Source organism: Muntiacus reevesi, chromosome 21, assembly GCF_963930625.1.
Source record: "Muntiacus reevesi chromosome 21, mMunRee1.1, whole genome shotgun sequence".
Classification (NCBI taxonomy): Eukaryota; Metazoa; Chordata; class Mammalia; order Artiodactyla; family Cervidae; genus Muntiacus; species Muntiacus reevesi.
The window spans coordinates 32650267-32662412 of record NC_089269.1 but is presented as its reverse complement, the minus strand read 5'-3'; the positions used below and the strand labels follow the sequence as shown (position 1 = coordinate 32662412).

General features: G+C 34.5%; 1 protein-coding gene across 3 annotated transcripts in view; it reads right to left on the bottom strand.

The window, feature by feature from the left end:
* Positions 1 to 12146, bottom strand: part of USP25 (ubiquitin specific peptidase 25) — a 157262-nt gene that overhangs the window by 81976 nt on the left and 63140 nt on the right. For all 3 annotated transcript variants that reach the window (XM_065913813.1, XM_065913815.1, XM_065913814.1), the window contains one exon: positions 6021 to 6107. In XM_065913813.1, coding sequence (XP_065769885.1) covers positions 6021 to 6107 — 87 coding nt within the window. The remainder of the gene's footprint in view (positions 1 to 6020; positions 6108 to 12146) is intronic.

Below are 12146 nucleotides of genomic sequence, written 5' to 3'. Positions count from 1 at the left end.
TGTATGATACACATTTTTAAGAAACAGTTTTCCAAAGGCACTACATATGCCAGTGAATATATGGAAAATCAAGGGATATGGAACAGCCATAGCAGTTTTACATGTATGTAATATTTTACATATTCAGTGGTAGTGGAATGAGAGTTCTACGTCCACATTCTAGGTTCACATTCACACTTGGATATGGGCTATACTTTTTAACTTTAGTTCTTCTAGTGGCATCTCTAGTTAAAACAGATCACCAGCCCAGGCTGGATGCATGAGACAAGTGCTCGGGCCTGGTGCACTGGGAAGACCCAGAGGAATCGGGTGGAGAGGGGGGTGGGAGGGGGGATTGGGATGGGGAATATATGTAACTCCATGGCTGATTCATGTCAATGTATGACAAAACCCACTACAATACTGTAAAGTAATTAGCCTCCAACTAATAAAAATAAATGAAAAAAATAAAAAAAATTAAAAATAAAATTCATGTTTTAAAAAAAATTAAAAAAAAATTTTTCATTAGTCCTAATTTATACCACTAACATCGAGCATCTTTTAATATAGTTATTTTCAATCTGTTTATCTTCTTTGGTGTTGCAAGCTGTTGAGATACGTTATTTGTCTTACTACTGAGCTGTACAAATTCTGTATATATTTTACATACAATTCCTTTTTGTGACACGTGTTTTATTATATTCTCCCAAACTGTGGTGTGCCTTTTTAATTTGCATGAATTTTTCAAAAACAAACTTTTCATTTTGATGAAGTCCGATTTATTAAAATTTCCTTGTTTAATTTGTGCCAGTTTGTTGTGGTACTTAAAAAAATCTTTTCTTAATTCAGAACCCTAAAATTTTCTGTTCTATCCATGAATTTTTATAGTCTCAGTTCTTTGTTTTAGGTCTACAGTTCATTACATTTTTTTTCATATATAATGTCTTATAGAGGCTGAAAAGTATTTTTCTTCCTATGACATCATTAGTTCAAAAGATTTTCCTTTGTTCACTGAATTTTTTTTAGCAACTTTGATTAAAACCAATTGCCCCTATGTGTATGTTATATTTCTGCACACTCTATTCTCTTCTAATGATCAATATGACTATCTTTTCACCAATAACGTAGTGTCTTGATCACTGTAGCCTGATAATTCCTCTAACACTGCCTTTGTTTTTAAAACTGCTATGCCTATTCCATATCCCTTGATTTTCCATATAAATTTTATAATCTGTCAACTCCTATGAAAATGCCAGCCAAAATTATAACTGTATTGCACTGATTCTATAAGCTGGGGACAAGTGATACCCTAACAATAATCAGCTTATTCATAAACACAGTATATCTCTCTACTTCTTTAATTTTTCCCAGTGATGTTTTGTAGTTTTCTGTATCTTTTATCTACTTTCCCACTAATATTCCATCTATTATGCTCTTACATAATCATTTTAAAATTTATATTTCTAATTGTGTGTTGCTGGTACTAAGAAATGTAACTGATTTTTAAAATAATTTTATTTTAAATATTTAGTTAATTTTAAATATTATTTAAATATTTAGTTATTTACTTTTGGTTGTGCTGGGGCTTTGTTGCTGCATGGACTTTTCTCTAGTTGTGGCGAGTGGGGCTACTCTCCAGTTTCAGCGCACAGGCTCTAGGGCGTGGGAGCTCAGCAGTGGGGCACTGGGGCTTTGTTACTCTGTCTGCAGCATGTGGGCTCCTCCCAGATCAGAGCTCAAACCCATGTCTCCTGCACTGGCAGGCAGATTCTTTACCACTGAGCCACCAGGGGGGTCTCTACAACTGATTTTTGCATGTGTGCCTTGTATCATGTAACACTGCTAAATGATCTGACCCCTTGATTCTGGCAACTTGTTTTTGGTAGAGTACTTAGGATTTTCTAAACAGACAGTCATACACACCAAAAGACAGCTTTGTTTCTTCCTTTCCAATTTGCCTGCGTATTTCTTTTTCTTGCCATATAGCACTGGTTGAGATCACTAATGTTTAATAAAAAAGTGGTGATGCCTGACATCCTTGCTTGTCCCTGATCTTTGAAGAAAAGGATTGTTTTTCACTATTATTAAAAATATTTGCAGGTTTCTCATAAATGAGCTTCATCAAGATAAAAAAGTTTCTATTTCTAGCTACTGAAAGAGATTTTGCCATAAATAGATACTAGCTTTTGTCAAATCCTTTTCTTCATCTACTGAGCTAGTTTTATGGCTTTTCTTGTCTAAACTGTTACTATGATGAATTATATTCATTTCCCAACACTAAACCAATCTTTCAGTCCTGGACAAATCCCACTTGTCAATGAGGTATTGTCCTTTCCATGTGTTGAATCATTCAACTTGCCCCAATTCTGACAATTTTTCCTTCTATTATTCATAAGGAATATTGATCTGTAGGTTTTCTTTTCTTAAAATATATTTTTCTACTTTTGGTTTCAGTGTAATGTTGGTCTCACAGGGTAAATTTGCAAGTTTTATCTCTTCAATTTTCTGAGAAAACTTGTAGAGAAGTGGTATTATTTCTTCCTTAAATGTGTGGTGTAACTCACCAATAAATTTTATTGCTATTGATTTTATTTTTTGGGTGCATAAGTTTGAAACTAAAAAATTAATTTCTTTAATATGAAATACACAGCTTATCTTTTCATCAGTTACATTCCATAGCCTTTGGCTTTCAAAATATTTGTCTGTTGTTTATAATATCCCACTATTCTCTTTTACTGTCTGCAGACTATGCAGTGATTTACACCTCTTTCATTTATTTGGTTATTTGTTTCTTCTCTTTTTCTTACTCAGTCTACCTAGAAGTTTATCAGTTTTACCAATATTCTTAAGCATCTTGTGATTCCATTAATTTTTCTCTATTGTTTCCCTGAAGTCTATTTCATAGATTCATGCTCTTATCTTTATTATTTCCTTTCTTCTGCTTTCAAATTAATCTTTTTTTCTAATTCTCTGACATAATCTAATGCCACTAACTTGAAACTCTATTTTCTAATAAGGCATTTAGTTCATATATTTTCCATTAGCCACTGCTTTTAGCTATATCTATCTAATTTTGATACATCATTTTAACTTTTATTCAGTTCAGAACACCCTGAAATTTCCATTTTGATTTGTTCATTGTTCCTGGGGTTTTTCAGAAGTGCAAATAATTTCCAAATAATGTGGGGATTTTCTAGATATCTTTCTGCTATTGATTTCAAACTTAATTTCACTATGGTTGAAAAATATAATCTGTATGCCTTGATTCCTTAAAAATTTGCTAAAACTTGTAAACCCTACTTGTTATACCTTCATGGCCAAAGACAAAAATTCCAGACTGTTCTGTTTTTATTTTAAAATTCAAAACTCCCTCAGATATTTGCTCAGTAATATATTTATGGTATTAACCCCAAATCATTTCCTTCTCATAAGCTTCTCACTTCTGAGTAGGGAGAATATTGTTACACTGACACCTTTCTGAAACCTGTGCCTTTTATCACTTCAATTGAATTGAGCTGTAACACTAATCAGTGGCTACCTCTAAGTCTCACATGCTAGCTTCAAAGTTGTCAAGTTACAATATATATTGCTGTCATCATGTGAAATTAAAGAAATATCCCATTTGTAGAACAATCTTTTATAAAACTGCATGGTAGTCTTGTTGAGTGATTTTTCCGAATGGCAGTAATTATTATTAAAATTATTTTAATTTCTTAAACTAAAGGGATACTTAGACATGCAGACCCTTCCATTAAGAGAAATTTCCCTAGAAAGGTGTTAAAAGATTGGATTCATACATTTCTCTAGTATTCAGCTAAACATTCTCATGACCCCAAACTCCTGTACATAGGCATTGATATCACGATTGTTTTTCAAGTAAGATTATAAAACTAAGTAGGTCTTATTCAATTATTTAAAGAATAAAAGAAAGCTAAACTCTGTAAAGTACTAAAATCCAGGAACACAAAAGAGGTTAAGAAATATATTGGGAAAACAAGATACTTATGAACATCTAACTGCAAGTAATAATTCTAAATAATCATGTAAATTATAAATATACTTCAACCAAAACATCAAAAGAAAGAACTAACCAAATCATTAACAGAGGGAGGCAACAGTCCAAAAAGTTTCATGTAAAAACTGTAATGACTGAAAGGGATTTGGTTAATTTCTTGGAAGTATAAGTAGTTGGTCAGGTGATCTTAGTTCCCTTCTGAAAATGGTTTTCAATTAGTCTGACACTTTATGGCTAAAGATTACAGCCTAAAAAGCTGGTTAAAAATAAAATTATATTTCCATCAGCTTGCATTATAAATGTTCCACATTTATAATGTGTGCAGGAAAAATTGCTTTCCAAATGACAGACTAAAAAGAAAACATAATTTAATAATGTATCATTACAACTAACAAAAGATCACACGAAGTTCAACACTTTACTGAAACCTAAAACTTCACTTCTTTGTCCTTGTCTTTATGGCTAGTTTCTTTATGATAAGATCATTAAGTCTTACAGTTAAGCATATTATCTCCATAATTAATCTTTTTCATTAAGTATGAATTTCTGAATGTGAATCAGTCCTTCTTTTGAAAAGCTAATATGAACAATATAAGTAGCAATAGCTGACACCTGGTACTGACTATTCAGAGAGTTAGTTCTTAGGTAAGTTGATGAGGAGTCTGGGCTCTCAAGGAGGAAACAGGGACAAAATGTTTTTTTCTACATGGCTTGATGTTAGTCACATGAGATGTTTTTTCTTAAACTCTGAGTTGTTATGACAACAATCTTTAAGACTAACTTTCTTTACACAATAAAACAACTCATCTTGCTCAAAGGTATGTTTTTCCTTAAGCTGTGTACTAATGATTATATAACAATGTATCTTGCTCAAGGACATGTTTCTTCTTTTTAACAAGAACCTTCTAAGTATCTTAAGACATATGTTGTGGGAGTGGGTCTGGTAAGACCTTTCTTTGTTAGTTCTAATCTTGTTAATTTAAGATGCTTGTTGTGGGAGTGAGTCTGGTAAAAGTATATAAGGCCTGGATAAGACTAGCAAGTGGGGCCCCTCTGTCCCCCTTCTGATGTCTAGGTCAGAAGCATTCTCTGTCCTTCTTCACTGTAATAAAACTTCTGCCACACAAAAGCTCTGAGTGACCAACCTTGGTCCCTGGTCCCAAAGCTAAATCTTCTTCAGGACAACTTTAACTGTAAGCTACCACTATGTACCAGGTACTTCCAAGCCCTTTATATCATTTATTTATTTATTTATTTTTGGTTAATTGCTTTGTTATCTCATTTAATTCTCACAGAAGCTCTATAAAACAGCGGCTGTCCTTATTTTCAGATAAGAAAACCGGCAGCCACGCAGTCAGGTAACCAGCCCTGGGCCAGAACCCAGGCAATGTGGCTCTGCCCTCTGCCTCCCTGTCATGTTACGCTGCCCAACAACATTACAAACTGTAGCCTCACACTGCAAAAACAAGGCGAAACTAACCTTTAAAGAATTCGTCTACAGAAATAAATGAAAAATGTTTGATTTCCACACAATTTCTGAGGAGGAAAGACCCTGAATTGTAAATGGCAGCCTATTACTCTGACATTCTAAAAGAAGAAAAAAGCAATTACTAAAGTGAAACCAAAAAAACGGCCTATTACTGACACACATGTGTAGAAAAATTCATATTTACAATATACTGACCAAGAATAGTTAAGTTACTCTTGTAGTTGAGATTAACAGGTTGACATTCAAATTTAACACTGCTTCAGATTTGATTTCACAAATATCCCAAAAGCAAACTTTCCCCCATGGATCAGCGGGTAAGAATCCACCTTTAATGCAAGAGACACAGGAGACGTGGGTTCCATCCCTGGGCTGGGAAGATCCTTTAGAATAGGACATGGCAACTGACTCCTGGAAAACTCTGTGGGCAGGTTGCAGCCTGTGGGGCTGCAAAGGGTCAGGCCCGACTAGGCACACGGCATGGCACCAGAAGCAAACACAGAAGAACATGCTCGACTTAAACGTCTTTCATAATTTTACCTTTTGGTTTCGGGGTAAATCTTGAACATTTGATGGAGGCTTGTAATTCAGAACTAATCTTCTGAATTCCAAAAGATTGAATAATGACTGAAAAAGAACAACAATTTAAGATAACCAAAGGGAAAATTCTATTAACAGAACTATAAAAATATAACTAGTCTGAGAGATTTATTTTATATACAGAATAGTTCCCACTAGCACAAGAAGGCCTATTTTCTCCCTGAGAAAAAGTCACACTTCTTTTATTTAGACATATTCTTGATCATTAACAATATTTACTGTACTGCAAAGCAGAAAATTATATCAAAAAATATAATATGTATTATTAAAAGTTTTCTATGTGCCTAAGCAGTTTCCTCAAAATTAAATGTATACAAATGCAAACAAGAACTTTTTCAACATATTATGCACAATATGAGTTTTCTAGAGGTATCAATTCTACAAAAATACAGTACAAATAAATCTAAAGGCCAGATGCCAGGTTATAGAGACTCAAAGAAATTATGTATTATCACTAATGGTCAAGGAGACACAGCTTAGGAAGGAAACAATATTTAATTAAAACAACAGCAATGTTACACAAAAATACAGTAATACTGATCACATAGAGTATAATGAAAGCATATGGAAAGATGCTCATGGAAAAGTTTCCTGGAGTTACCCTTTTAAACTATAGCTTGCAATCCATTAATGTCAAGATAAACATTAACTTTAAAAAATGAAATAAAATGTAATGGAAAATATTAGAACATGTCATAAAGAGTAAATTTACCAGAGTATTATTTATAAAATTTTCATTGGTGAAATTGTCATACATATGTATAAAGTGTTTCACAATGTAAAATGTATTCCTTTCTGAGAGTCATAGTTTATGAAGTTCGAAAATCATTGTACAAGAGGCGATGATGCATTAAAATCTTAGTAAAAGATGGGTTAGCCAACTTGCTAGGAAATAAACATAGCATCATAAGCCAATGAAAAAACAAAAATTTGTTTAGTATTGGATGTTGGGAAAACTGGTCCACTATAAATAGAGTCAGATACAGATGTACATAGATGCAAATCAAAGACCTATATATGAAACGTAAAACCATAAAACTGATAATTGTGACCTGAAGTATTTCTTTGGTAAATAATATGAACATATTTGTTTATGCATTCTTTTAACAAATATTTATGGAGCACCCACGACATGCCAGACACAAGGAAGACAGGCAGCAGAGAATAAAACACACCAAGTCGTCTCTGCCTTTCATACTATCTTGTGATTGCAATTTAAAAACAGTAAGAGCGGATGTTATAAACTAGAAAGAACGGAAATACAATAGACCAAAATCAGAAACTTAAGAAGCATTTAAAAGTCAAAGGAAAAAGAGGTATAAAACAAAATATGAATAGTAATAGAAGTGGCGAGTCTGAGGGCACAGAAGAAAAAGGAGTAGAGAAAGCTTTCAAACGTAGTAGTGCATCAGAGTAACAGCAGAGCTTTAAAAAATGTTTATGTCTGGAATTTCTCAACAAAGATATAAAGTACCAGAGATTCTGAAGTACATGAATCAATCACTGGCAAATTTCATGAAGGAGAAGATTAGTAAAGGTTGGAGGTTGCCACATCCAAATAAGGTAAGGGCAGGAAAATAATCTTTATATTTAGCAGTTGGGAAGTCGCCTTTCCAATAAAATGGTAAGATAGCAGCAATGAGTCCTAAAGAAATGGGATAAAAGTAGAGGTCAAAGTATGGACTGTTCTTATAAGGGATTTATATAGGAAAAAGAATGACAAATCTAGAGAAGCTGAATCCACTTCTATTCTCTGAGCTCCTACTGAAAAATATTTTTTCTTCTTTTTGAACACCCTTTAGATTTCCCCTGGCGTGGGTCTTTACTAGTTATAGAGTTTGAGATGGCCAGTTATCTTTTCCCAGCACGTTAAATATAGCATTTCTGTTGAGAAGCCAACTGTCTGTCTTATTTTTGCTCCTTTATTGAAGCAACAGATCTTCTTCCTACTGGCTACTTTTAGGGTTTTCTCAGTCTTGAGTTTTTTCTCTTTTACTGTGATGAGCTTTTGTGCAGTATCCTTTATGCTCATACCACTTGGTTCCTGTTGCTTCCCGAATCTGTGGCTTGATTTCTTTCATCAAGTTCAGAATATTCTTCGTCATCTCTTCTAATATTGTTTTTATCCTATTTCCTTTTTAGTTTCCCTCTGGAACCACAAACAAACTGTGTTAGTACAATTTACTCCATGTCTAAAATATCTCTTCCATGCTCTCATCTGTATTTCATGGCTTTAGTGTGAAAATGTTCCTCACAAACTGTCCAGCTGACTAATTCTCTGGTCACACCGTGTATCCTTCAGTTTTGTCTAATATACTGCAAATTTCATCCACTGATACCCTAACTTAATTTATGATATTTTTCAGCTCTAAAATTTCTTCTTTAATAGTTTTTAGTTTTCTATCAAAAATTCTGTTATGCTTCTAATTCCTTAAGCATATTAGTAGTTATATAACAAACCATTCAATTTTAACTTTTCCCTACATAGTTAGATTTCTAATTATCCATTATTTTCTCTTAATTTGGGGACATGTCTTATTTTCTGATATGACCAATTATGAATAACTGAGGGCTAGACATTGTATGTAAAAAACTGGAGAAAGTTCAAAGTTCAAGATGGTATTATCTTCCACCAAAATTTACATTTCCTTCTGGCAGGCAGCAAGACTAAAGCATTTGCAATCCTATATTACCTTGATCCAATCAATTATGAGATGATCTTAAGCTGGGATTCACAAGTTATAAAGCCTGGCCTCTACTCAATTCTCAGGTAATCCTAGAGTCTAGCCCTTTAGAATTCAACTGAAAATCTTAGGTGTTTCCAAGGCTTTCAATCTTGTGTGAAACTTTGCTTAGTTTCCAGCCAATCAGCAGCCACTTCTAAAACTGCCTCAAAGATCAGTTCACTTCAGTTGCTCAGTCATGCCAGACTCTTTCAGACCCCATGGACTGCAGCACCCCAGGCTTCCTTGTCCATCACCAACTCCCGGAGTTTACTCAAACTCATGTCCATTGAGTCGTTGTTGCCATCCAACCATCTCATCCTCTGTCGTCCCCTTCTCCTCTGGCCCTCAATCCTTCCCATCATCAGGGTCTTTTCCAATGAGTCATTTGTTCGCATCAGGTGGTCAAAGTACTGGAATTTCATCTTTAGCATCAGTCCTTCCAATGTATTCAGGACTGATTTCCTTTAGGATGGACTGGTTGGATCTCCTGGTAGTCCAAGGGACTCTCAAGAGTCTTTCTTCTCTAACACCATAGTTCAAAAGCATCAATTCTTTGGCACTCAGCTTTCTTTATAGTCCAACTCTCACATCCACATATGACTACTGGAAAACCCATATCTTTGATTAGACAGACCTTTGTTTGCAAAGTAATGTTTCTGCTTTTTAATATGCTGTCTATGTTGTTCATAGTTTTTCTTCCAAGGAGTAAGTGTCTTTTAATTTCATGTCTGCAGTCACCATCTACAGTGATTTTGGAGCCCCCCAAAATAAAGCCTTTCACTGTTTCCATTGTTTCCTCATCTATTTGCCATGAAGTGATGGGACCAGATGCCATGATCTTAGTTTTCTGAATGTTGAGCTTTAAGCCAACTTTTTCACTCTTCTCTTTCACTTTCATCAAGAGGCTCTTTAGTTCTTCTTTGCTTTCTGCCATAAGTATGGTGTCATCTGCATATCTGAGGTTATTGATATTTCTCCCAGCAATCTTGGTTCCAGCTTGTGCTTCATCCAGCCCAGTGTTTCTCATGATGTACTCTGCATATAAGTTAAATAAGCAGGGTGACAATATATAGCCTTGATGTACTCCTTCTGTGATTTGGAACCAGTCTATTATTCCATGTCCAGTTCTAATTGCTGCTTCTTGACGTGTATACAGATTTCTCAGGAGGCAGGTCAGGTGGTCTGGTATTCCCATCTCTAAGAATTTTCCACAGTTTGTTGTGATCCACACAGTCAAAGCCTTTGGTGTAGTCAATAAGGCAGAAGTAGATGTTTTCTCAAAGATAAAACAGCCCAAAAAAGAAGCTTACTGTCTGAAAATCCTGTTCTCTCAAAGTGTAGCCTCAAAATTCCTCAATGCTTTAGGGCTTACGATGCCTTCAAAACACTGGCTTCATTTTTGTTTTTAGACTGCAGCAATATATGACCAAGTGGATGACTGAAAAGAACTTAATATGCTATTACCCAAAGCAGAATTTATGACCATGAATTATCACAACAAATCACAGGAACTCATTTTAAGCCCCAATCTATACTCTAGATCGGGCATAGGAGTAGTATTGGTCAACATATTTCTTCAAAAGGGGTGGGAAAGTGTAATCGCCACTACTGTCTAAATTACATTTGTGAGTCATACACATTGAAAACAAGTATCCTTTTATTGAGCTCAAAGCCAGTATATGAATTCTGAAATCTGTTAAGAATTTGACTAAACTCGTGGGGGGTGAGTTTAAATACATAATTTATGGAAAACAAAAAAAGTGATGATAAGAGAGCAGAAGGAGATATAAACTCTCTATGATGAAAGATACTAAGGAAAACCAACATAAATTCTCCTTGGTGGATTATTAATATTTAAAAATGAAATAGTAACAGATAGTTTCAAAGTGTGAGAAAAACAGAGTGGCCTGATTAAAAGATGAAAGTCTGTATACAGAGCAATTAAATCCCTATGGCCTTCCCAGACAGAGAGGTATTAGACAACTACTCTCTCCTTCTGTGGAATATAGGAAAATTTAGACTTGGGATATAACTGAACTTAACTGACTCAGGCTCATAAACCTTATCATCCAACCCACAACTCTTCTGAGGACGAAAAAGGGCTCTACAACGAATTAATGAGTGCTGACGCATCTACAATAGGAATACACTGGGACTGTAGCAGGCAAACCAAGAAGCAGAAGCACCTTACTTCTGAGCATCTTAGAGGATTCCAAATGGGAATGGTGCTACGGGTCAGGAGAACTCATGACTTACTTGAACGTAACACCCAAACTAGAGAGAGGAACAGAGGAGAAAAAGCAGCCCCAAATAGTACCATCTGCATAAAAGTTGCTTTTGAACAGGATGAAAATAATCCTGACTAGTTAAGTGGTTGATACCCAATCTAAAGACAGGCTAATATTGTTAGCATCCAAAAGTTATGTAAGCCACTTTCTGCACAATTTCTTTTTGCCAACAATCCCTTCCTGATATTCTGTTTCTCTTTTCTTCCAAAATACTTAGGTCTCATTACCTAAAGGAGCAAGTATAACAAAGCTGTACCTTCTGTAGCTTACCCACTGTTACCTACTCTGAAGTTAGAGGTTTGTAATTCCTGTAAACTATAATCGGTAGAAATACTTTTAAAGAAGAGAATTCCCAGTTGTTTCACACTAGTCTTGCCAACTAAGTAAATTCCATCCCTGAGAAAATTTTTGTAACTGAAACTTTATAGTGCATTTATGTCACAATTTGAACAAGTTCCAACTTGCTTTGGAAAAAAAATTTAAAAACTCCCAACACTAATACAGATTTCCTACCCAAAGTTCCTTTCATAAGTGAAAGGTTCAATTAATTATGATAAACATTTTTTAGATGTCTGTTGAATTAAGTAAATGTCAAGGAATGAAAAAATAAAATATTCCAATTACTAGAAGTGAAAATTAAAAGCTACTTAAAATGGTTTAAGAGATTTTAAAGTTACATTCAAAAACAAAACAAAGTCATCACTAGACAAATTTTTTTTTTCCCATCCACAATTTCCTAAACTGAAGCTTACTGTTTTTCTATATTCCCCAAAGACAGTATCCTATTACTTCACTAGAAGCCAAAATTTTCAAGGTTATCTGTTATTTCTTCTAGATGTTTAAAGCACCAATTCTAACTAACAAATACTGATTCTCTGCAAGCACTTTCTTACATCCTACAGTTTTCTAAGAGAAGATGCTAATCAATGAGCCTCATTTACTGGCAGCAATAGTGTAAAGGTAGTATCCAAATACAGGCAGCAAAACATACTCATAAGCACTCAGATCACAGCCTTAAAATTGCGTTTCACATTTTAAAGTGACAACTAAAT